The sequence below is a fragment of the Pseudomassariella vexata genome (genome assembly GCF_002105095.1).
Source record: "Pseudomassariella vexata strain CBS 129021 chromosome Unknown BCR38scaffold_8, whole genome shotgun sequence".
Classification (NCBI taxonomy): Eukaryota; Fungi; Ascomycota; class Sordariomycetes; order Amphisphaeriales; family Pseudomassariaceae; genus Pseudomassariella; species Pseudomassariella vexata.
In genome coordinates this window covers 78,505-103,077 of record NW_024467963.1, presented here as the reverse complement: position 1 = coordinate 103,077, position 24,573 = coordinate 78,505, and the positions used below count along the sequence as shown (strand labels likewise).

Below are 24,573 nucleotides of genomic sequence, written 5' to 3'. Positions count from 1 at the left end.
ATCCAGGTGACTATATATATATATATATATGTGAGTCGTCCACGCTCTAGTTCGTACATAAGCGTGGTATTTGTTCCTCATCCGAGCAAAGCTCAACAGGAAACATGCGGATCGACGCAAGCCGAAGCGAGTCTAGTGTGGGATGTTTGAACGCTGCGTCCGGGGAAAGGCCCCACGTTGAATACAACACTTGGGAAATCAAGCTAGCCAGAAACGAGGGTGATAGCTAAGGCATTGTTGCTGGCTGGACATGACAGGTTCGGTGTACGCTCTGCTTAGAGTCGAGTCGGAGCTAGCATGCGTTTGTGAAGAAGACGTGGTTCGCTGGATCTGGATACATGATGATGCGGTGGACGTGTTAGCAAACATTCGTCCGACTTGGGGATGTTGAGCGTGTTGCTAAAGGGTGGCAAAGACGTGATCATTCGACACACAATAGCCTGGAGGTTTCTTGTGATAAGTGCCTACTGTGTAAAGAATTGAAGAAACATAGGGGTGTTTCCAGGAGCCGGACTTGCTTTTATTCTTGAGCAGCGTAGTGTACGCATTTTACACAGCCATGTTCGTATACAGGCATTGTTGTGTTTTCAAATTCCGTCAAGGCTATCAAGAGCGATTGCGTATACCCAATCCTTCTTTCGGGTTGGAGTGCGAAGGATGTGTTTCATAGTTGATGCCAGGTTCGCATATAGCTATATGCGGACCTGACATAACCCATTCCTTAGCTTGAGGTTTCACGATAAACCGCACTAGAATAGTCCTTCGACTTCGTACGCCATCGCTATCGTTTATGACGCGGCAATCTTGTCAGATGAGGGAGAAATCGCTATGTTGCCCATCTAAGAATGTTGGTCTGCGGATACGTGCTTTCTGCCGTGCATGTAAACATATTGGCCAACCTGTACATCCGACGAGTAGCTTCTGAGATTGCCATCTCTTGACTGCACGAGGTTCACAGGCTTCATTGTCTTCAGGTTGCAAAATTTCCAGCCCTCAATATACTTGCCCCTTCGCTCTGTGCGGACGAAGCGGCGGCGGATCGTTGATCTAGGAGTTGTGATGGAAACCCAAGATATCACTGCAAGTCCTCGCCACACATCTCAAGATCCAAATCGGTGCAAACTCCCGGATTGTCGGGGCTAATCGTAAGCTTCCTCATATGAGAACATCGTGATGAAGACGGGTCGGAAGTTCGCGCTTTGGAGTTCCAGAAACCTTCTTGCTGGCGTCAACAACCTCAGCCTTGCATCGCATGCCCATTTGATAAGACTTGATTCGGCTTTGCGCCTCTCCCGACGCCGCGAGGCTGCTTATGATGTCGCTGCCACGCTGAAGCCGGGTGCTTTCCAACATTAGAAAGGTGATGACCAATTTTCATCTAGAAAAGAAAGCTGTTCTATTTTGGCGCGTGGACTTAGAGCCACGAGCTGGCCAGTAGCCACCGGGGCTACGCTTGTTTGACGGCTAAGCGCAGCCCGGAAGTTGATTGGCCGAGGCGCTCAACTAACGCTGTTTCTATATTCAAATTAGTTAGCGCTGACTGTATGTATTTTTGTCCTTGTGAACGTTGCTCACCAGCAGTGACCGTTGACAACGCATCAGGATCTCACGCCAGTATAACCACCATAGTTCGGAAGCTCGATACCCGACCTTTCACAGCCCGCGACCATGGATCAGGATCTCTGACTATGATAGAGGTGTCTTTGGTTGACCTTGGAAATGTCTCCGTGGGACCGACTGCGTGCGAGGGACTATACACACACAGCATATAAGACTCGAGTGAGTCCCGCAATAGAGGCATTTCCATCACCACCATCGTAAACAACTCATTCCACCGCTTAGATATTTCCTACCTTTTTCGTTTTCGCTTCTCCTTTTCCGTTTTCTCTATTTCCTTATTTCGAAGTATCTTTGTTTCTTTCGATTCGACCAGGCGCAATTGGATTCCTTAGACCGATTTACTCTAGAATCGACAAATTCACCAAATTCTCGACAAGATGCATTTCACTCTAGCCCATGCTGCGTCCGTCCTGGCCTTCTGCTCTGCTGCTTCGGCTGCTCCCGCCATTGAGTCCAACACATACGCTGCCGCAAGTGCAACTTCTACTGCCGCCGCTGCTCCTACCGCCAATCTCGCGGCGCTCGGTCTCAGCAAAACCGCCCAAATCTTCCTGTCGGACACGTATGTTTACTTCTCTGCAACTGATCCCAAGTCAACCGCCGCCGTACTAACTAAATTTGCAGCCGCGTGGACGCTATCAACAACGTCCTCACCAAGAACGAGGACTTCGTCTTCAAATTTCTCGACAAGGCAACAGGCGGCCCCGGTGAAGGCGGCGAGATCATTGCTGCCAACCGAAAGACGTTTCCCGCCCTGACCGGGACCGGGATCGGTGCGGCTTTGGGCAAGCTTGGCCCTTGTGGCTTCAACACTCCCCACGTTCACCCTCGAGCTACCGAATTGCTTTTCCAGATCGAAGGCAAAGTTGTCTCGTCCATGTTTCCCGAGAATGCGGTGAACAAGGCCGATGGCACGCCTCGCGAGATCCTGAACACCATCAACCCGTTCGAGTCCACTGTCTATTTCCAGGGCTCGGTGCACTCCCAGTTCAACCCGGATTGCACCAACTCCACCTTCTTTGCTGCCCAGTCGGCGGAGGACTTTGGCACCGGTCAGGTGGCCCAGGAGCTCTTTGGTACTTCTGACGCCGCTGTTGCTGCTGTCTTTGGCAATGTCATCGACGGTGCTGATGTTGACAAGCTCCGTGGCTCTATCTCTGTGAATGTCGCTCTCGGTGTCGAGGAGTGCCTCAAGAAGTGTGGTATTCCCAAGAGAAAGTGAGCGACTTCGTCGCTGAAGAATGGGAGGTTAGCTTGACATGTCAATCACGATGAAGCCAGGCATCCGGGGATGAACTTGCGGGGATGGTGAAAGCATCTTAGAAGGTTGTGGTGATTGGTTTGCGGCATAGCATCAATCTGGAGTTCACATTGTGTTTGCTTTTAATCATGCGTTTTATCTTTCACATCATACCGCCGCTGTAAGCATTGCGGCGGTCTGACATGGTCACGTTCGTTAACGATAATCCAATCAAGAATATTTATTCCTTGAGCTATTCGTCCGGTAGAGGAAACTGGGAAAATTGACAGTCAAGCATGGAGTTAGTCATGTGGCGGTAGACGACAGGGGCGACCACCTCTATTCAACCAGCAGCTACGAGATGTATACTGACGAGGGAAAGACTGTAGCCACCCTCCAGTTGCGAAGTATGACGAGGACCGGAGTTCATGTTAGATCAAGGTCTGCCACTGCTGATGCAAATAGGAGGTCGAAGTGTCCGCTGATGTGCATGCTCGCCATTTCCCAGGAGCGTTGCCTCTTCATGGATCTGTTTGAGGGCCCACTAGGTAAATTGGTATTTGAATTCTTGGTAAAAATGCGATTCAAAGTATATGCAACCGCTCAATCATGGCAAGACAACATTATCTTGTAGTGTGTTTGGGGTGTTTGTCTTGAGGATTATGCCCTCTGGCTCTGCTCTAGCAGAGGTACTCTCCATACTTAAGTATGGGTGTCCAGATATGTGCACAAAAAACATTGATGAACCTATGACTATAAGATAACGGGGCCTGACATGCTCATATGCCCCATGTCTCTAGCGAAAAGACATATGTTGGTCAATGGCGATACCGCGGTCTCTCTATAACTGGCGAAGCTTCACAATGTCGCGCTCTGGTTGCCTTTTTGTTGCCTTGACCGGATCGGTACTCCACAACGCGCCACCTTGTCAGTTGTCTTGCTCCGTGCCCGCTCTGAGTTGTCCTGTTTGAGAAGTGGAGGAATTTGCGAAGGTCCCTGCAGATTTTGTCGTCGCGATAAGAAACAATTTAATCTTCACCACGCGAACCAGTCACGATTCGACTCAAGTTGACATTGACAACGCTGATCACGTACGGCTCATTCTCACATATTGAAACGCATTCGGACATTTAGGTCGAAGATCTCATTTACAAATCCAGACCAATTGTTGTTCACTTTATTATTATTCCATGCTCGGCAGCCACCGAAATATACATTTTGGCGTCTCCGCATCCTATGCTACCCCAGCTCTGCGCTGTCGTGCCTCACCTCATGGGTACTGGCTTGGCACGGTCAATATCCCCTGGAACCTCTAGCATGATTCGGTCCCATTTCCAGCACTACTGAGGGAAATAGGTTCGCCGAGGACGAGACGATAAACCATGCTGGCCCTGTTGGGCTTTCGTCGGATGGGAGGCGGCGACGTGATTCGGAATGCATTTCGAACAGCTCATCGGAAGGTTGCAAACATCCATCCCATCATCTTCACATCGGAGCCAAGCTCCTGTGGATCAATGCCAATATTTGGTTGGTACCTGCATGAAGAATTTGATCTTTGGTGACAAGCGCTGCGTGCTAATGGCGCTATACCGCTTTCACGACGAACCCCGAAGCCAAGCAGTGAGCCTATTTTCAAGCTTTCCTGTATCGCGCAACTGCACGCAACCAAACGAGATGAAGCTCATTTGCGTGCCCGAGTCCCATTGGCTGACTTCACACCCTGCCAATTCCAGATGGCCAATGGTTGCAATGGCCCACAGGGCCAAGGCTGCTCAAACTGTTCAGAGATCGACTGTTGGGACGTCGTCGTCCCTGACTCCCTGGACCAGCCCTGAACTTCCCTTGCCGCCGGAAAAAGGCCCCAAGCATGCCTCGTCTTCAATTCCCACCTCTGTTTCTTTGCTAGCTAGCCAGCAGTGTCAGTTTTGGTCTTGAGGCGCTCGGTTTGCACGTCGTTCACTACCCCCCGTGCCTTGTCACGACCACGCTCTTTACGCATTCGTTCATTTACATTCTTTTCTGTTTGCCCCCAGTCACTCCTTACCCTTCGCTTGAACGCAAGTCAGTGCAATCCAGATTGTCTGCACACTCTCTACTGCTGTCGCGTTGACTCTGCGACTCCCGCCAAGTTGAAAACCAGTCGGATTAGTCTGGGAAAACAACTCTCGGGTGGATATCGGTTTCCAAATCGGCCTGATGAAGCTCACGACGTTAGGGGTGACTGCCACCTCGGCCGTCCTCCTTTTGGCGACTGGACCATGTCTGGCGACCGCAGGACACCGGAATCATCACAAGAGACATAACCGTGGCCATACCCTCACCACGCGAGAGACGGATGTCGTGAAGGATCGATCACTTGAAACGTGCGCGTTCCCATCAGGCAAAGGATTAGTGGCCATCACTCCTGGAAGCTTGAATGAAGGTTGGGCTCTGAGTCCGGATCAGAAGTGCTCATGCGGCAGCTACTGCCCATACGCCTGCCCACCGGGCCAAGTCATGGCGCAATGGAAGCCAGGATCTAACTACGACTCCACCGATCGCATGGTAAGCCGACATGAGAGCGCGCAAGAGCACCAAGTAATAATGGTTAACACTCGATAGGCTGGTGGCCTTTATTGTGACCTTGACGGCACCCTGTCCAAGCCATTCGATAACAAGCCATTTTGCGTCGATGGTACGGGTACGGTCAAAGCGAAGAACACGGCTGGAAGCGTTGTTTCCTTCTGCCAGACAGTCCTGCCCGGCAACGAGGATATCATTATTCCGACCGAAGTATACGATGAGGCTACTCTTGCCGTTCCCGACCCCAGTTACTGGGCCAGCACCGCAGCACAGTAAGTCGTGTTCTTCCACTTACATGACAGTGGTTCTAACAACTCTAGCTACTACATCAATGCTCCCGGAGTCAGCGCCGATAAGGGCTGCCACTGGGGTGACGATTCTACCCCCATTGGGAATTGGGCGCCCTATGTCGCTGGGGCCAATACCGATGACGCAGGAATGACCTTTGTCAAGCTAGGCTTGAACCCCATCTGGCAAAGCTCTTCGTTGTTCTCCACGAAGCCAACTTTCGCCATGAAGATTGAATGTCCGAGTGCAGACTGTGTTGGACTGCCTTGCAAGATCGACGGCAACGGAGTTACGAGCGACGAGAAGGCAACTGGCGCTGGTGGTTCCGACTTTTGCGTTGTGACAGTCCCAAGCGGTGGCTCTGCTAACATTGTCGTCTATAATCTGGATGGATCCTCTGGGGACGCGGAGTCGGACGAGCCAGAAACAACTTCGGCTGCTTTGAAGATACAGGAGGTCGAAACCACCACTTCCACCCCTGAGCCATCAACGACATCGACCACTTCGACGACGTCCTCGAGTACTTCAACATCTACCACACCAACGTCTACTTCAACATCGACTACTCCTACTTCGACTTCGACGTCAACGGTCGTCTCAACAACTTCTTCGTCGAAGAAACAGAGCACTACGACTACTAGCTCCTTCTCCAAGACCAGCTCCGCCCAGAGCTCTTCATTCAGTGTGTCACCGTACCATCACGGTGGCATCTTCCAAGAAAACGGGACAGAAACCGACTCTGTGTCTCAGATCGCTTCCACCACTTCGGCGCCGACTGCAGCCACAACTAGCACAGGGGAAGCCGCACCCTCCGAGTCAGAAAAGAACGACGGTGCTGCCCAGACTCAGGGTAACGGAGCCATAGCCGGTCTAATCATTGCTCTCGTAGCTGCTGCTTGCATCCTATAGACGGCAATGATGAGCTGCGATGCAATGCCGGCGGGCAAAGATAATCTTTATTGTTCAATTCCTTTCCCAAGTACCGGGCACATGATCGACTCTGCCCCTTCAGACCCAGCCTCCGAACAGCTGGGCTTTTCGATTCGACCTGAATCTAAACGACTTGCTTTTTTGCCGCCGCCGGCCGCCAGTCCCTTCTCTGTGCCCTGAGTCCGGCACCCCTGTTTTCTGCATACATATATATATACACGGCAGCCCTGCCTGAAGGGTTTACGAAGCCCTCCAACCGAGGCTGGTTTGCACATGACGAATTTTTGCCACCCAACATAGTACACCTTATTGTCTATTGTCTACTCCTAAATCGTTGGCGTCTGGACCTCCCGGTAAGACGCCACTGAATTCTTTTGGAATACCTTTCGTTCTCAGCCTGGAGTTTTTACTCATCTTGGGACTGTACACACCTCTTCTTTTTTGCTTCTACCAATATACCCCCAATCTTGTTCTATCGCAAGTTACGGCTTTGTAGCGGCTTGAAGTATCTATACCCTTTATTTTTTTTGTACTTCTGAGCGAGCGAATGTAGTTAGTGTGGCTTCGCTGTTGGTTGGTTGGCTGCTGATGTTTGTCAAGGAGGCGAAGTTTTTTTGCGAATTCTTCGAAGCGGACGCAAGAGAGTGGATTAACTTGCAAGTATGGGAGGAGGAGATGATGATAAATAAGGCTTGGTGATCGAAGAAAGATACAACGACATGATCAAGACGAGATGAGACGACTTATTACCACTTTTCGGGAGCAGTGACCCTGGGGTTTCTGCTCTTTTTACCTTGACGGACATATGGAAAAACCGGGGGGGCGGCAACGGGTAGAATCTGGTCTTGTTCGAGGAACACCATTTGGACACTCCGCTTGGCCGATTTGTCTTCTCTCCTATATTGCGAGCCTTTTGGCCCGATTCGAATCGAAGATTGATGTTTAGAGGTTGCATGGTTTGATTCTTATTCTGCTTGATGTGACGAGTGAGCGTGTGGTGTAGACCTTGGATAGTGTTTCATGTGTCGATCGGAAAATAAAACCAATGCTGTCGATGTGAACGCTTCTCGTGAAGTTCGTCGTTATGTGTCAACATGCTCTACGTTCAAACGCCAACTCGGCACGTCTTCAATATATGGTAGCATCCTCCTGGCACACCCTTATATCCTTTTGGCTTCTCGGGCGCTGACCCTCAGTCCTGGTATATACTATTGTAATCGCGAGTGAAAGCATGGCTTCTCTCATTGGGGTTCCCTTCAACGCTACCCCTTGACCCACCCCGGAACCTTGTCCTCTCCCCTCTCCATCACCTCGACGACGGAAGGCCACCCTGCCGCCACTGCGCTTCCTTTCTGCTTAGCCCCCATGATGGCAAATCGACCCTGCGAGTGTGCCAAAAATCCGTGCAACAGCCCCTGGGCGATTAGCGACGCGACAACGCTCTCGACGTGCTCAGTTGTGACAGGCATGTTTCCCCACACCAGACCCTCGTTCGGCCGTAAGAGTTTCGGCCCACCTGGCGGCGGCGCAAGCGTGCTGTCATCGGTCCCGGTCCCGGATCCGACACTGTTGGACACAGCCTTGAGAAACATGGAGTTGATGTGTGGCTGGCGAATCTTAAGCGCTGGCTGAGCCGGTACGTAACCCTCGAGCCGCTTTTGGATGTACTGCGCTGTCTTGACGAGGTGCGAGAGCTCAAGCGTTGCTGCTTTTCGAGAGTCGGCATCTGAGGGTGCCACATATGTGAGGAGGAAGGTACGCCGGGAGAAGGCGCGCCAGAGTAGGGGGCGAAGGCGAAATGTGAGAGTTAGAAGGAGGCCTTTGCGGAACAGCCATATTTCGTGACTTTCAAGGGCGTGTTGGAAGATCAGGTAGTTGCCGGTACGTATGGCCTGAGCGAATGGGGTGAAGATTTCTGCCATTGGTTGCGCTTCAGGACGCTGAAGGAGGGCTTGCGAGGGTAAGCGACCCAAAAGGAGGTTGCAAGGTATGAGATAGGTCAATATCTGCTTCCGGTGTTTTTGAAAGCTCGGGGGTGTCTGAATATATGCTTCTTGGAGGCATTGGGCCGCGCGGGTGAAGTGGTTGTTAATGAAATGAAAGCGGCCCAAGTAATAGAGGTAGGTGACTCGCTGCGCAGCCGGGTAGAGGGACAACGGGGGGGATTTGGCCGTAATATTTGTGAATAACTGTTTTGCGAGGTGGGTCCTGCGGCACTGTTAAGGGAATTCGTAAGTTACTCGAGTCTGCCCGGCTGGTATTGGGTGAAGGTACGTACGGCGAAGAGAAGCTTCAGCGTTACATTGGCAAAGATGTAGACGCCAACTTTCTTGCCCTCTGGTTTTGCGAACCTTTGGCTCGATCGATCCGTCAAACACGTGGTGAAGATCTTCTGTATTACTTCGGCCGTGTTCTCCACCACCGACTTCTGGTCTTCCTCGCCGGCGTCCAACGCCCTCAGCTTCTTCGTGAGATCGGGTCGCTTGTTAAGCGTCATGGATAGTTTCGACAGAGAAGCACATAGTGATATACTCGTTTGTAACATGATGGTTCCGTGTGTCGGGTGGTTCAATGCAGTCGTACACGAACTGCCGGCCCATCAGTCTCATGCCTGCAACGACGAAAGGGAGGGGCCTACTTGGTCAAGGCCGTGAGCCGTTGATGTGCACCCAGGAGGTCGTCGAAGTCGACATCTCTCCAGTACTCCAGAAAGTCTTTCATGAAAGTGACGAAGCCTGGCCACGCCGTGCCTTGATCTTCTGGCAAGTCATATTCCTCGGGTAGGTAGTGCTCGAGCAGCTTGTCGAGAGACGCGCTGTGGCAATGCTTCTGCTTCAGCTCCTGGGCCAAATTTTGGTATTGGTCTGGGACTGGCGGCTCGACAACCAGCCATGATCGGAGCTTGTCGCCATCGAGATTCTTGAGAAAATCTCGAATGCTCGTTACGAACTGGACCGTCAAACCCGATTGCGCCATTGTGGTTGATCCCTTGACCTCGGATTCGGTTGACCGTGTTTGAGGTTGTCGTTCGGTCGAGTGAAGACAGCTCAGCCAAGGACCTCGAAAGGTTAATGGTAGCTCTAGAGCGCGCTCTCATAACATCACAGGCTGCCTATTGTTCCGTCGAATTGTCGCAAGCTTTCGCGTGTTGGAAGTCGCATTGCACGGGGGATTTACGGTGACCTCGGGAGCTCTGACCCATTGTAGTGGGGTGTGGTGTGGAGCGGGCTTCACAGCAAGACAAGGGTCTAGCACGCTAAAGCAAGGTCCCTGTAAGTGTATTGAAGTCGTTGAGTTTAGGGTACCTCTTACACCAATACTCAAGTTCTGGACCGAAGTGCTTCAATATTAGACATATAGCTGCGTAACATAATATCGGAAAGTTGAACGAATATTATGCCCAGCGCAGCGCTACATCAAGAGTATTGACTCGGTTGCGCTGTAATATGGAAAAGCTGCCAGCAGGACCGAGTCACATGGTGTATAAGCTATTCACGTAGTATGTATCTCTGTAGGATAGGGGAGAAATCTGGTCTGCCTTTTGAATCGAGCATACGTTGACTTTGCTCGATGCAGCAACTACAAGAATATGTCCAGCTGTCGTGGCTGTTTTCCGCTGTCTTCTATTGGACCCTTGAATGTTCTCTGCTTTGCCATCGCCGAAATAATATACACTAATAAAAGTTAATTTGATGAATACTCACAGTCTGAAAGTATGGTCAATACAGAGGAATATGCGTACTACGTGGATGTAGCCCATAACTGCGCCTTGGGGCTAGGAAGCGTAAAAGTATCCGCCAGACCTACAATGGTGCTTAGAAAAGGAATTCTCAGATTAAAGCAGCCCACTGTACTAGACCAATTCCATATTTGATCACTTGAAGAAGACCGGGTTCACCGAATACTTTGTTAGTTTTCATATTCGCATCCGCATGGAAAGTAAAGCTAACATCAGTAACGACTAAGATGACAGAGGCACTATTAGATGGGGACTGCTTATGAGGTATAATGCTAAATTTCTTGGGGCAGAAGGCTCTTGCAAATTGACTTTGAAGTCGGCGTGGTAGAATTACCAAGCTATAACCATTCTCCGAAACATGTTCACCACTGTTCCCTCGCCAGGATAAACATAGCAAGCTGCCTTTCCACCATACCACCTTCACCACCGTCGTCCGACGACTCAACGACACCACGCCAACAAACAGCACAGTCCCAGACAGCGGCACCACCAACCATCCAGGCCTCGCTCCAACGCGAACCCCCTGCCCTAACGAAGCGATGACATCTTTCGACATCAGCCAAAGCTCCTTCCAATCCGACTGGCTCCCCGTCATCATCGCCCTGTTCATCTTCTTCTTCGTCTGCAGCATATTCTTCTCCGTCATTTTCCTCAACGGCAGCAAACTGCGCAACATCGGAGTCCCTAGGCAAGCCCTAACGTTTCAGAGCCACGTAGCCCTCTGTATCGCCGGCATACTGGTCTACTTCCTCGCCATGCCCATCATATTCGTGTGGACGATTGTGACCAAACTTGCGCAGATTTTGCGCGTACTTATGTACATGCAGAAGTGGCAGCCGAGCAAGGCGCTGGCTGATGATCCCCTTGCGTTCGAGGGCCCTGTTTGGAATCCTCTTTGGTTCTGGGACAAGGTATTTGGGGCGATTGTACTCTTTGCTTTTAATCATGGGACCGTTGCTATTAAGAATGAAGGAAGCCCACTTCCAGGCCCGGGCGGGCCGGCTTCCTGAGGTTCTGGACGTTTAAGGGAGACATCGGTCTCACTATGGAAAGGGGACAATACCGGTCGTGGTGAGGTTAGGTCAGCTTGTGTTTCCTAGATCAACTGATGCAAATATTCAAGCCTGCATTCCTCAAAAAGGTTGGCAAGTAGACGGCAAAATACACGGCGCACTGAGGGAAATTAACGCCTTATGCCGGGTATTCTACACTGGGATGTTGAACTAGCCCATGTTACACCCTGGTGCGCCGTTTATTCTGTCGCCGCTTCAATTCAAAATATGGGCGCCTCCGATTATTCGTGGCACTCCCATGTCACTTCTATTCGACTTAAAGGCACTATGGCAGGAACACATCCAAATATAAAGACTAAAGTCGACCGTTAGTAGAATCAATGAGCGTACAATTTATAGCGGAAACTGACCTTGATAAACCCGACAACTACCTATGACTTCTTGAACTTTCTGTGACGGATAGCCGTGCTTTCGTCCTGTCTGGAAACTGCGGTTGCCATTAATAATCGAGTGCCATCGTAGTCTGTACCTTTTTCAATAAAGCTATCCAAAACTGTTGCTCCCATTATCTTTACCAGCTTGTTCGACTAGGCCGCCAGGGCGTGCGAGGGTACAAGCGTACCAAGTGACACGTCCCTACGCTTCTGTTTTTGTATGCCCAATTTTGAGAATATTGGAAGTGTAAATTTTATTCAGTTGTAAGTTGTATTGCGGGGTAGTAGTTTTCCACTCATACAGACTCGATCCGTTGCACGACGATAGCCGTTGCCGCACCACCTCCATTGCAAATAGCAGCAACCCCGTACTCTCCAGGCTTGAGTTGATGGAGCAAGGTTGTGAGTATACGGGAGCCGGAACTTCCCAAGGCGTGCCCTAGTGAGATAGCACCTCCAAGCGGGTTGACCTTGGCGCTTTTGAGGCCCAGAATCTGCAACATGGTCAGCATCACCCGCTGTCTAGACCGTCTTTACAGTATACCTTTTCGTTAGCCTTGATGACGGCTGCAAAGGCTTCATTGAACTCCCAAATGGCGACCTGGTCTTTTGTAATACCAGCGCGTTTGAGAGCGATTGGAACGGCCTTAGCCGGCGTAACAGGGAAGTCGATGGGGTCCATCGCCGCATCTGCGGCGCCACATATCCGTGCCAACACTCTGGACCCACCACCGTACTGCTGAGCGATCGCTTTGCTACCCAGAACCAAAGCACTGGCACCGTCGTTCAGAGTGGACGAGTTGGCTGCAGTCACCGTACCAGTGCCGTCCCGGATGAACGCTGGCTTCAGGGTGGGGACCTTGTCGAACTTGACATCCAAGTACCCTTCATCAGTATCAATGACGGTCTCGCCCTTCCGTCCTTTCACTGTGACCGGGGCGATCTCCTCGGCAAAAGCCTTCGCTTTCCACGCAGCTTGTGCGCGCTCGTACGACTGGATTGCATACTGGTCCTGCATTTCTCTAGTAATTTCGTGCTTCTTGGCCGTCGTCTCGGCACAAATGCCCATGTGGATTTGGTCGTACACGTCCGTCAAGCCATCCTTGAGCAGTCCATCCTCCATTTTGACATGGCCAAATGGGGGCAGGCCACTCGCTCGTGGCACGTAATATGGCACCTGTGACATGCTCTCCATTCCACCAGCAATCTGGGCCTCACTCAATCCGAGCTGGATGTTCTGCGCCGCAAAAACGACTGCCTTCAAGCCGGAGGCGCACACCTTGTTGATCGTTATAGCTTCCACGGATGCGGGCAGACCCGCAAAGATGGCTGCTTGTCTGGCAGGAGCTTGTCCAATATTGCCCTGTAATACATTGCCCATATAGACGTCTGTGATCTTCTCGACAGGAACTTTGGACTTTTCGAGGGCCGACTTGATGGCGACTGCGCCTAGTCTCGGGGCAGAAACCGTGACGAAGGAGCCATTAAACTGGGTTAAGCATTAGTAGAGCCGCATTGAACACTAGAGACTGTGTGTAACCATACTTTCGCAGTTGGTGTCCTCGAGGCACTCAGAATGTAAGCATCTCGAACCTCCTGCCGAAGCGTAGCCTGTGCTGAGAACTGGCGGGTAGAGAGATGCCTGTACCTGCAAAGGGAGGCTCTAACAGTTGTCCTTGCGTATTGTAGAACCATTGTGACGAAATAAACGAGAGATATTGGAAACAGATATTCTTGTAATCACTGCAGCACTGGTTCAAGATAAGAAGTTAATGGGAATAAAGCTAGATAATTGTTCCAAGGCACTGATGTCGAGGCGAGAGTTCGGCTTAAGGTGGTCACAGGGGAATGTGACCCGACCCCAAGCTCGGCTCAAGCATGTGGGATTCAAGTCACATCTAGCGGTGCATCTAGGTGGAATAACTAGGTTATACCGGGTCCACTTCACTGGAATACCGAGCTACCCTATTCATTATTTGACGCTATTCCACCCTGCCGCACCGCTTATTTGTCACCTACTACGTACTTGCATGTGGAATCTGGGGTTACAGACTCGATGTTCCGTGCCGGTCCCGTCAGCATTCCGCAACCGCGACGTGTAATACATCAACCAGGCTACTGGTGGTGAGTAGCCTGCACAAAACTTGACAAAGTGAACACTATGTTTTCTTACCCAACTATTGACACTTCCTCGTACTTGCCAAATAGGCAAACAATGAATCTCAGGTCCAGACAACTTTTCACTGTCAAAGTGTGAATGGGTGGTTTGTAATGTGAAGTCCACGCCGCTTATATTGTGAAATAAATGGCTCAATTAATTATGATGCACGTGATAGCGGGTGAGCTACCTTACCTAGGACCGTCATTGCTTATCTTATCAAGGAGATGCTTTCGCCCGAACGTACCTTACTTCGTGCTTGCCTACCTCATGAATCAACGGCTCGGGAGCCCACGAGACGACAGATACCATCATCAAACCCTAGGCACGTCTTAGTACTAACCCAGCACCAAAACACGCGCCTCAAGAGAACCTCCTCTTATTGTCTCGCCAAATCATTTCATCATGTCCACCGCTGCCCGTCGTCGTTTGATGCGTGACTTCAAGGTAGGCTTGACTTCCCCGCCACCCCAAACAAGTCTAACAGGAAAATGCAGCGCATGCAAACTGATCCTCCTGCTGGTGTCTCTGCATCTCCAGTTCCCGATAACGTGATGACTTGGTACGTGCAAGACCTACAGGCGTCTCCGTGTTTGGAAGGATTAAGAATTGACTCCGGTGGTTCCGTAGGAACGCTGTCATTATAGGGCCAGCCGACACGCCCTTCGAGGATGGCACATTCAGATTGGTGATGCATTTTGAGGAACAATACCCCAACAAGCCACCAGCCGTCAAGTTCATTAGCCAGATGTTCCACCCCAATGTCTATGCCACCGGAGAGCTCTGCCTGGATATTCTACAGAACCGCTGGAGCCCGACGTATGATGTTGCTGCCATCTTGACGAGCATCCAGAGGTAACATTAGCCGCTCCATGGCTTCGAGCCACGACTGACCTGTACCGCATCGTAGCCTCCTTAACGATCCCAATACCGGCTCTCCCGCAAACGTCGAGGCATCTAATCTATACAAAGACAATCGGAAGGAGTACACCAAGAGGGTTCGGGAGACAGTTGAGAAGAGCTGGGATGACTAAGTGACTCTCCGCGGAGCATCGTGATCAACACAAATCACCGTACCATGGATCACCGTCCCGACGACTCACCGGCAAGGGCTGTATACGCACGACATAAATAGAAATTCTTGAGACTTGCTAATGGGGTTTGGTAGTAGGCGTTGGGTCTAGTGCTTCGGAATACCAGGACGATTTCCTCTCAATGTTTGGCAGTGCTGCCTAGCAGCTGAGACACCCTGCAGCCCCAAGAAGAACACCCCTCATCCCATAGAGGATGTGTAGTGTACTTCGTGGAGGTGGCAGGGTCTCTACGTTTCCGTTCAATGTGTTTGATGGCCTCGTTTGTTTTCAGTGGTTGGGGACTTGCATAGCTGATGGCGTTCTCAAACTGTAGTAGCACTTGTTTCGTAGATTGAGAGCGGGGTAAAATGATGATCATTAACAAGACGGCATGAGGCAGTTGCCTGACTCAAGTGTTGATGATACTCGAAGTTTCCCGTGAAAGTTTGCCTTGAATGGACTCGTCGTTGACTCTGATTGGACACAGCCTGTGGGCCACAGTCTTTCAACTGCATGATTCTGGGATTTCAGGGAAATAAACCATGAAGACTTCCTAATAACAAACTCTTATTCCCCATAGTGCGGCCCAGCTTCTTACAGATTTCTCACGAGGGTAATAAGTGGTTGTTGTCGAATTTTTGGCGGCATTGACATTCTAAATTACACGTTGGGTGCTTCTCAGCTCCCATTCGCTTCTGAAACCATAGCGCCATATCCTTGCCCCCTCATTCAGACCTGCATCTGCCAAACTCCCAAGGTTCCCCTTATCGGCCCAGGCACGAATTTCCCAGCTCGACCGACCACAACCTGACGCACGCACGCCTTCCCGCCATTTCACATATGCAAATGCAAGTGCGAGCACTTGACGCGACTCCAACAAACCCTTGAAATACCGTTGCGGCACAACACTCGATATATTTTTTTTTTCTTTACTGACCTTCTCGCCGGTTTGTCGGCCGAGTTGAGTCACCCGTTGACTATTCCGGTCCGGCGTTGGCCCGCTCCTATGTTTTGTTGCCAGTCCTGCTGCTTCTGCTGCTGCGCATAACCGTTTCAAGATTGCCGCAGCCGAAGGGCAAACGTCATCATGTCGGGCGCGAATAGCATCAAGGTCGTTGCCCGTTTCCGGCCACAGAACAAAGTCGAACTCGCATCGGGCGGTCAGCCCATCGTGAAATTCGATGGCGACGACACTTGTGCCATCACTGTACGCTTGGAATACCGCTACACCACGATGACCAACACAGACTAACCGTGCGTTCCTTCTAGTCTGCCGAGGCGCAAGGGAGCTTCACATTCGATCGTGTTTTTGACATGAAAACGGCACAATCCGACATTTTCGATTACTCTATCAAACCCACGGTAGACGATATCCTCAACGGATACAATGGAACGGTGTTCGCGTACGGTCAGACGGGTGCAGGAAAGTCGTACACCATGATGGGAACTAGTATAGAGGACGATGAAGGCAAGGGTGTTACCCCGCGAATCGTCGAACAAATTTTCAGCAGCATTATGTCCAGTCCCGGCACCATCGAATACACGGTACGAGTCAGCTACATGGAAATCTATATGGAACGTATCCGAGATCTGCTGCAGCCCCAGAACGACAACCTGCCCGTACACGAGGAGAAGAACAGGGGTGTATACGTCAAGGGTCTGCTGGAGATTTACGTCTCCAGTGTACAGGAAGTTTTCGAGGTCATGCGGAGGGGAGGAAACGCCAGGGCGGTCGCCGCAACTAACATGAACCAGGAATCCTCTCGCTCGCACTCCATTTTCGTTATTACCATCACGCAGAAGAATGTCGAGACGGGTTCGGCCAAAAGTGGCCAGCTCTTCCTGGTGGATCTGGCTGGCAGTGAAAAAGTTGGCAAGACCGGTGCGAGTGGGCAGACGTTGGAAGAGGCAAAGAAGATCAACAAGAGTTTGAGTGCTTTGGGCATGGTCATCAATGCTCTGACCGACGGCAGATCCTCTCACATCCCGTATCGAGACTCGAAACTGACAAGAATATTACAAGAGTCTCTGGGAGGTAACAGCAGAACGACACTCATCATTAACTGTTCACCCAGTAGTTACAACGATGCCGAGACGCTGAGCACTTTGCGCTTCGGTATGCGGGCCAAGTCGATCAAGAACAAGGCCAAGGTCAATGCCGAACTCAGCCCAGCAGAGCTCAAGGCCATGCTCAAGAAGGCACAGACCAGCATGTCTACTTTCGAAAACTATATCTCCAATTTGGAAGGCGAAATTCAGTTATGGCGTGCTGGCGAGGCTGTGCCTAAGGAGCGGTGGACACCAGCCATGTCGGAAGGCGTGGTGGCTACCAAGGCGGATGCGAGACCCGCGCGGCCGTCGACACCATCGCGACTGATAACGGACAGCCGGTCAGAAACCCCGGCTTTGACTGAGCGGGCTGGTACTCCTGGCATACCTCTGGATAAGGACGAGAGAGAGGAGTTCCTCCGAAGAGAGAACGAGCTACAGGACCAACTTTCCGAGAAGGAGTCGCAAGTTGTGGCTGCCGAGAAGTCTCTCGCCGAATCCAAGGACGAGCTTAGCTTCCTCAAGGAACATGACAGCAAACTCGGGAAGGAGAACGAGAAACTCACGACGGAGGTCAACGAGGCCAAGATGCAACTTGAGCGCATAGCCTTTGAGAGCAAGGAGGCTCAGATAACGATGGACGCCCTCAAAGAAGCTAATTCTGAACTCACCACCGAGTTGGATGAGGTCAAGCAGCAGCTCCTCGATGTAAAGATGAGTGCCAAAGAGACGAGTGCCGTTCTAGACGAGAAGGAGAAGAAGAAGGCAGAGAAGATGGCTAAGATGATGGCTGGCTTCGACTTGGGCGGTGACGTCTTCAGTGAAAACGAGCGGACCATCGCACAAGCGATCCAACACGTCGAGGCGTTGTATGAGCAAAGCTCCGCCGGCGATCCTATCCCGCCGGATGACATCTCGGACCTCAAGGCCAGGCTGGTCGAAACCCAAGGGATCATTAGACAAGCCGAACTGTCTCTCTACAGTGGCATTTCGAGCGATTCGGACGCTCGACGAAGACAGGAACTAGAAACGCGCCTGGAAGTCATGCAACGTGACTACGAGGAGCTGTTGACACGAAATTTGAGCGATGCTGATGTGGAAGAGGTTAAAGAGCGCCTCAAGGAGGCGTATGCCAACAAGCAAACGACGCAGATGGAGCTGGTCGACGAGTTGAAGGCGGACATCGCCCAGAAGGCAGCCGAGAATGCACGCATGAAGACCCTCATCGACGATCTCCAGATCCGCATTAAGTCTGGCGCAGTTGCAGCTCCTGGTCTCGCTAACGGCAAGACGATCCAACAGCAGATCGCTGAGTTTGACGTTATGAAGAAGAGCTTGATGCGTGATTTGCAGAACCGATGTGAACGCGTGGTTGAGCTTGAGATCAGCCTCGACGAGACGCGTGAGCAGTACAACAACGTGCTACGTTCCTCCAACAACCGTGCTCAGCAGAAGAAGATGGCCTTCCTCGAGCGCAACCTCGAGCAGCTTACTCAGGTACAGCGTCAACTCGTTGAGCAGAACGGCGCGTTGAAGAAGGAGGTCGCCATCGCGGAGCGTAAATTAATTGCGCGCAATGAGCGCATCCAGAGCTTGGAGAGCTTGTTGCAGGACAGCCAGGAGAAGCTCACAGCTGCCAACCATAGGTTTGTGCCCCTTTTATTTGATACGAACGCTCAAAACTGGTTGGCTAACGGGAACAACAGATTCGAGTCCCAACTCACAGCCGTCAAGGAGCGCCTCGAAGCCGCCAAGGCAGGTTCGACTCGTGGTCTCAACTCGCCGACCGGCAATGGAGGCTTTAGCTTCGGCAGCCGCATTGCCAAGCCGCTGCGTGGCGGAGGCGAGGCTGCCCCAGCTCAAGTTCCCACCATCACGAACCTCCAGAACGAGAGTGGGGCTGGTAATAAGAGAAGCAGCTGGTTCTTCCAGAAGTCGTAGGTCGACGGAGCTTCTGACGAGAAAATATCGTTTACTAGACCAAAAGACCGAGAGGTACCGCCGCCGTGGCATCGATAGAAGAGGATCTTGTGCTGTTGCCTCTAGTGAATTATCCTTTCGTGGCTTCAGTCTGAATATACTTTCACCACGAATATCGGGAGACTTTGTGGAGGGAAGATGGGGAACCCAGGATTATACCCTACGAACTTCCGTTTTTTTCTTGCTCTCTCTTTTGTTTGTCGACTTGTAACGTCGGGAACCGCGGAGGTGGGAAGCATGCGGTGAAGCAAGCTGGAAAGAACACTTGCAGTCTCTAAGCTAGAGCGCTATTGGATTTCTCTGCGCGGGCTTGGCATTGACAGGCTGTGGACAAGCAAGCCACTCATTCACTGATCAACTGACTGAACCTGGTCCAGCCGATTGATGGATGAGGATGAAGAATGAGGAATTTGACTGGGCCAACAGATGAATATGGGACATGCGATATGCCTTTTCTCTCTTTGTTCTTCACGCTTTGAATGGCTGCATAACACATTGGGGGAAGGGCGTTTGCGTTTCTGCAGCGTAGACGCGAGTCGTAACTCACGCGCTCACATGGTGATGGTAGCGGGCCCGACTGGCTGCCGGTATCGTCGTTATTCGTAGATGGTCATAGACAGAGAGGCAGACAAATAACAGACAGCTTGGCTCCGAGAGGCCTTTGGACCTACAGTCCTTCTATCAAGTGATAAAGTCTCTTAAACTTACTTATTCTCGGTGAACCACCTTGCCGGAGTATCGACTTTGCGCAGATGAGGGACGGTGGCATAACGATGTCTACTGTAGCTGTCTACGAAATCCTCTTGACTTTAAAATAGGACCGAGAACGTGACAAGTGCACACACAACATGAAACTTGATGTTGCAATTCGAGTAGCAGGGAGTCTTGATAATGCAATATCTGATACGAAAATATCTCAATGCTTCAAACTAATACATGTCCCTAGAAACGCGAGGTTTCCTTTTTGGGTACCATCATGTCGTGATTCGTATAAACATATGCCATCGCCATCCACCAACTTCCCCAGCCCATGTAATGTTGGTAAAACCTCAAGAGTAGCCGAGTTTCCGCCTTCGCTCGTAGTGACACTGGTCTTCCAAGGTCTGGGTGGCCAGCTGCTCTCGTTGTTCTCGCCGTTCCACGCAAGCATGATAACATCTTCATTCGCACCCTGAAAGTAAACATCTCCTCGCTGTCTCAAGATTCGGGGTGATTTTCGAGTTACCGTCTTCGTCATCTTCTGAACGGTGGCTGGCGACAGACGTTTGGGTGGTCTCTGTCGGATTGCTTAGGTTTCATAGGTGAGCAAAGTACATATAAGTGCGGCGGCCTGTGATCATTTGCTTCGTGGGCGAATTGTCGTTCTTGTAAAACTGACATCCGACCATGCCATTCGCAGTATGTTGGCTGAATTGCTGTGGAGCTGTGCTGAGCATGCCGTATTGTCCTTCGCCCTCTACTGCGGTTGGATCAATTTGTTGTTTTTTGAGGGGTTATTGCTAGTCGCAGAACGCAGGCACGCCAGAGTAGACAGCAAGCAATACGCCACAGTGTGAAGATGTAAAGGCCCAATACCTTCAGATCGTCCAGAGGGTTCCAAGCGCGAGAAATGCAGAACCAGCCAAGACACCCCACAGTGCAGCTGCAATGGAAGGCAACTTCTTGATCGTACAATTGGCCTTCGTTCCTCATGCGAATCATCCATCCATCCGAAGACTCGTAGTTGTGTAGGCCCTTTGCCAGGACTCCGCCTGGAACAGCGTCCGCCTAGAACAGCTTCAAGTTGGTGCGTTGCTGCAGCCTCGATCCGTTGAGCATGGCTCTCGATTTCTTGGGCCTCGCCTGTAGGCGCCGGAAACCCTCCTGGATGTGTCTCGACTCCACCGGCGTCTTGCCCTCACTAGGCGGGTCGAACAGCCCGGCAAGCTGGGCCAGCTTGCGCTTTTTGTTGCCCGAGGCCTCGCCTCCCGTGCGTTCCCTCTCCAAATCCTCATGCTCCTTGATCTTGAGCGCCTCCTCGGTGAGCGTCTGTACCATTTCGAAGGTCAAGAAACCCAAGATATCCACAATATCGTCCGACGGCTTGCTGTCCGTCACAATGCCGAAGCCGGCCCATTCCCTGAATCGCTTCCCCTTCCGGTAGGTGAAGGAAGCCTGTCGGTACTCGGACCAGGTGACGTACTCCTCACGCGTCATGGCCTTGGTGCGCTCGTCGGCCTTGCGCAGGCGCTGTAGGGTGATGAAGTTCATCTCCTCCTCTTCCTCGTCCTCCTCATCGTCGCGCTCGGGTACCTCCTGGCTGTAGAAGGAAGAAGGCTCCCAGGGCAACTTGACCTTGGCCTTCTTGTTCTTCTTGGCCGCCTCCTCAACGGGGCCACCGCCTGGCATCACGCCCCCTGCGTCGTCGCCCACGCCTACTTCCGCCTCGCCGCCCTTCTCGTCCGAGTCGCGTGCGCTCTTACGCACGTCCTTCCACGACAGGAAGGTGCGCAGGCGAGACACCTTGGGAGCGTCGTCGCGGATCTGGAAGATGAGGTCGTTGATGGTGATGGAACGGGCGCCCCGCCGTGCTGCCAGCTCGGTGCAGTTGCGTAGCATTTCAATAACTTGACCCCGAACGATCTCCTCAATCATGGACGTCGTTTCGACGGATGGCTCTCCGGTTTCACCAGAGACGTACATCATCTGCTGGATCTCCTGCCGGTACTTGTGCTGTTTGCTGTCCGCCATCTTGGATACACGTCTTAATATCTCCCTCGGCGAATTTGGCAAACGAAATAATAACCAATGTTTGCTATGTTTGGGCACAGTTGAAAGAAATAATAGAGCAAACAAGGAGCGAAACGAGGCAACTTCGACAAGTGTCGAGCGAACTCCGAGGCTCCTGAACGTCGCTGTCGCCCACGATCTGAACGTGATTGATTCCCGTGATGGGTCTGCCCCACTAAACCTTGGGAAATGAAGCTTCGACAGCCAATGCGCTATGGGCCAGCCCCGGTATGTGGAATCCCCCGTTTTGACGGAATCATATGCACAGATCAAACGACAGATCCGTACTGCGATTTCCCCATTGCTTATGGATGTTTATCCGCTCTGGCATCGAAACATGGTCACGAAACATTTGCATAGTTTTCTAAGGCTTGGAAAGTGGCTCTGCATACGTAGTAATAGGAAATGAGTCCGGTATAGTGCTCCATCCGATCTGTTGGACTTGGACTTGGCTCCAGGCAAGGCACGTATTCTGTTTATCCGGGCAATCGCATTCTCATCACGATGTTTCCTTGATTCCTTGTTGAGTTATTGATGCCCAAAGGCGCATTAGGATATGGATATTAAGCCTCGTCACCTGTACCAGTTACAGGCCTTCGAGACCATCTAAGCCCGGGCCTCTCCAACCCCAAGAAACGAGATAGTGACCAGCTAGGAGACCCCACTCCTCGACTTCGTCCAGCCCTTCCAAGTCGTTTACTCGCTCCTTTTCCTCGGGCAAGACCCACGACCTCCATGCCTCGGCGATCGTCAGGTTCCTCACGACATCAAAGCCTGCCTCCACAAGGCGCGCCTTCTGGTGACTCTGATCTTTGTAGACCTGCAATGTGGGCATGCGTATCCGACGTGCAGCCAGGTTGGACACCATCTGCTTACCGAATGAATCATCCGGCTTGATGGGCTCGTATATGACGATGCACAAGCTCGCGATCTTGGTTGTGAAGTGCTCAATGACTTGCTTCGCGTCCGCCGCCTCCAAGTAGCAGAGACAACATTCGGAAATTAGCAATGTTGGCACATCGAACCGCATTCCCTTCAGGCCAGGTGTGTTGGGGTGTAACAGATCTCTCAGGTCCAGCCCATGGCAATAATACTCACAACCGTTTGGAAGATTTTGATTACCCCAAGTGTTGTCCACGGCTTCTCGATTTGTGATGACTTTGCTTAAAGCTGGGTTTGCCCCCACAATTCGCAGCTTCTTGGCTGATATCGTGGGGAAATCCACCTCGTGGTAGATGAGTCCCGACATCTCAGGCTGCGACAAGAGCCGGAAACATCTCGTGTCTGTGCCAGCACCCAGAGAGACGATTTGTCGCTTCTGGCCGCCCGTCGAGGACAGGAAGGAAGTGATCAGCCGGTCCAGCGACGTGGTCCGCGTGTAAGTCCCTACCTTGCAGCTTAGCACGCGCCGCGACGACGACTCGACTTGCAAAAATATCGCTTCTCACCTCGGTTGATGATGGGCAGTCTCCGCGTCGGCGGGCCGACCGTCGGGGTCTGGACAAAGTACTTCGCGAATGGGTCATCCAGGTAGCCAAGGTCGACAGCGCTCAACCGCGAGACGGATGCATCTATGTCCGTGCCTTGGACGGTGGCATCGTGGGTTGGGCCCGGTGCATCAGGGAAGCCACCTCGTTCGCGACCACGACCTCGAAGGCCTCCTCTGGAACCTCGAAGCGAGAGGAGGTTGGGTATCGTCGGAGCCGACATGGAAAGATGCTCCAGGTCATCGACGAGGTTCAACGAATAATTCACTGTGGACGGCCGGGTGTTTCCACAGAGGCATGGGTCGATGATATACAATGGTAAGGGCTAGACGGCTTGAACCATGGTGGGGTCGGGTTGGCGGGAAAGTTTGTCAATGTAACGGGGTTGGTGGGCGAAGCTTGGCGTCTTGAAATAGAACATTGATGAACCTCGGACGCCTCGACACCTGAAAGCTAAGTCCATCTTCGCAATTTATGGTTTAGGATCATTAGAATTCAGTGCTGATGTTTTGCATCCTCCCTTCCGACATGATTTGGGAAGGAACAGTTCGAATGGTGTGTTGCGAAGCTGACCACATAATGTCTCCGAGGACACCAGTGACGCCACAGCGCCAATGGGCACGTAGACGCGTACAAAACCGCGTGGGGCCAATATATTGGGCACTTTACGAACATCGTCATACACGTTGCCAGATTACCAGCAACACACCATGCATTTCTCAGCACTGTAGTGCGTCTTCCCTGTGTCGACCATTCATGGCGTCTTCAGCCAAAGTTTGCTGGACATGATCCGTATTCCTCCGATAAGCCCAAGCCATCTGTTTACCTTCTGCCTGCTTCAAGTCAGTCCAGCCTGGCGGGGCGAGTTTGTCTGGCGACTGCAGGGATCAATCAGTATTGATATTCTGCCTCAGGCTGCAGACAGGGCAGATTGAAAACCCCGTGAGAACGGCTTATTGGTAATGTGGTTGCAGATGTGAAGCTCAGCGAGGCAGTGTAGTGTGTTGCCTATTGATGCTTGACGCTTGGCCCCAGTAAGACGGCTGACAGGGGATCCGATTCACCAAACATCTACCAAGAGTCAGTCCAAGACGATCCTTCGCCTCAGGTCTCGTTTAAAACACCACTTCAGCCGCTCCTTTCCTCCAACTTCCTTAATTCCCTTTCTTGATTTGCTCCGCCCATTCCATCATTCACCCTCGGAATTATTTTGGAAGCCTTCACCATTCAT

General features: G+C 51.6%; 9 protein-coding genes across 9 annotated transcripts; 5 read left to right on the top strand and 4 right to left on the bottom strand.

Annotated features, from left to right (window-relative positions):
- Positions 1–1,997: 1,997 nt before the first annotated feature.
- On the top strand, positions 1,998–2,842 carry BCR38DRAFT_485698 (RmlC-like cupin domain-containing protein; the record flags this gene model as incomplete). Its single annotated transcript, XM_040863927.1, has 2 exons — positions 1,998–2,182; positions 2,245–2,842. The coding sequence occupies 2 exons, from the start codon at positions 1,998–2,000 to the stop codon at positions 2,840–2,842; spliced, it is 783 nt and encodes a 260-aa protein (XP_040714571.1).
- Positions 2,843–4,144: 1,302 nt separating this feature from the next.
- On the top strand, positions 4,145–4,926 carry BCR38DRAFT_217304 (uncharacterized protein). The gene has a single exon (XM_040854208.1). It carries the CDS (start codon positions 4,295–4,297, stop codon positions 4,793–4,795), a length of 501 nt encoding a protein of 166 aa, XP_040714570.1. The 5' UTR covers positions 4,145–4,294; the 3' UTR covers positions 4,796–4,926.
- On the top strand, positions 4,927–6,831 carry BCR38DRAFT_217305 (uncharacterized protein). The gene is made up of 3 exons (XM_040854209.1): positions 4,927–5,404; positions 5,462–5,694; positions 5,743–6,831. Exons 1-3 carry the CDS (start codon positions 5,057–5,059, stop codon positions 6,617–6,619), a joined length of 1,458 nt encoding a protein of 485 aa, XP_040714569.1. The 5' UTR covers positions 4,927–5,056; the 3' UTR covers positions 6,620–6,831.
- A 1,071-nt stretch (positions 6,832–7,902) lies between these two features.
- On the bottom strand, positions 7,903–9,616 carry BCR38DRAFT_458191 (uncharacterized protein; the record flags this gene model as incomplete). Its single annotated transcript, XM_040862134.1, has 3 exons — positions 7,903–8,856; positions 8,919–9,228; positions 9,279–9,616. The coding sequence occupies 3 exons, from the start codon at positions 9,614–9,616 to the stop codon at positions 7,903–7,905; spliced, it is 1,602 nt and encodes a 533-aa protein (XP_040714568.1).
- A 962-nt stretch (positions 9,617–10,578) lies between these two features.
- On the bottom strand, positions 10,579–11,389 carry BCR38DRAFT_515811 (uncharacterized protein; the record flags this gene model as incomplete). Its single annotated transcript, XM_040865085.1, has 1 exon — positions 10,579–11,389. A coding segment is annotated over exon 1 (477 nt), but the record flags the coding sequence as incomplete, so codon positions are not given.
- A 554-nt stretch (positions 11,390–11,943) lies between these two features.
- BCR38DRAFT_217290 (acetyl-CoA acetyltransferase) lies at positions 11,944–13,754 on the bottom strand. The gene is made up of 3 exons (XM_040854207.1): positions 13,372–13,754; positions 12,371–13,315; positions 11,944–12,320 (listed from the first exon to the last, which is right to left on the bottom strand). Exons 1-3 carry the CDS (start codon positions 13,519–13,521, stop codon positions 12,123–12,125), a joined length of 1,293 nt encoding a protein of 430 aa, XP_040714566.1. The 5' UTR covers positions 13,522–13,754; the 3' UTR covers positions 11,944–12,122.
- A 366-nt stretch (positions 13,755–14,120) lies between these two features.
- On the top strand, positions 14,121–15,107 carry BCR38DRAFT_217254 (ubiquitin-conjugating enzyme/RWD-like protein). The gene is made up of 4 exons (XM_040854206.1): positions 14,121–14,431; positions 14,482–14,546; positions 14,615–14,839; positions 14,895–15,107. The coding sequence occupies exons 1-4, from the start codon at positions 14,390–14,392 to the stop codon at positions 15,016–15,018; spliced, it is 456 nt and encodes a 151-aa protein (XP_040714565.1). The 5' UTR covers positions 14,121–14,389; the 3' UTR covers positions 15,019–15,107.
- A 1,037-nt stretch (positions 15,108–16,144) lies between these two features.
- Positions 16,145–19,047, top strand: BCR38DRAFT_345294 (P-loop containing nucleoside triphosphate hydrolase protein; the record flags this gene model as incomplete). The annotated part of the gene is made up of 3 exons (XM_040856173.1): positions 16,145–16,264; positions 16,327–18,752; positions 18,813–19,047. 3 exons carry the CDS (start codon positions 16,145–16,147, stop codon positions 19,045–19,047), a joined length of 2,781 nt encoding a protein of 926 aa, XP_040714564.1.
- Positions 19,048–20,853: 1,806 nt separating this feature from the next.
- On the bottom strand, positions 20,854–23,565 carry BCR38DRAFT_458187 (S-adenosyl-L-methionine-dependent methyltransferase; the record flags this gene model as incomplete). The annotated part of the gene is made up of 3 exons (XM_040862133.1): positions 20,854–21,771; positions 22,493–23,241; positions 23,304–23,565. 3 exons carry the CDS (start codon positions 23,563–23,565, stop codon positions 20,854–20,856), a joined length of 1,929 nt encoding a protein of 642 aa, XP_040714563.1.
- Positions 23,566–24,573: the final 1,008 nt, after the last annotated feature.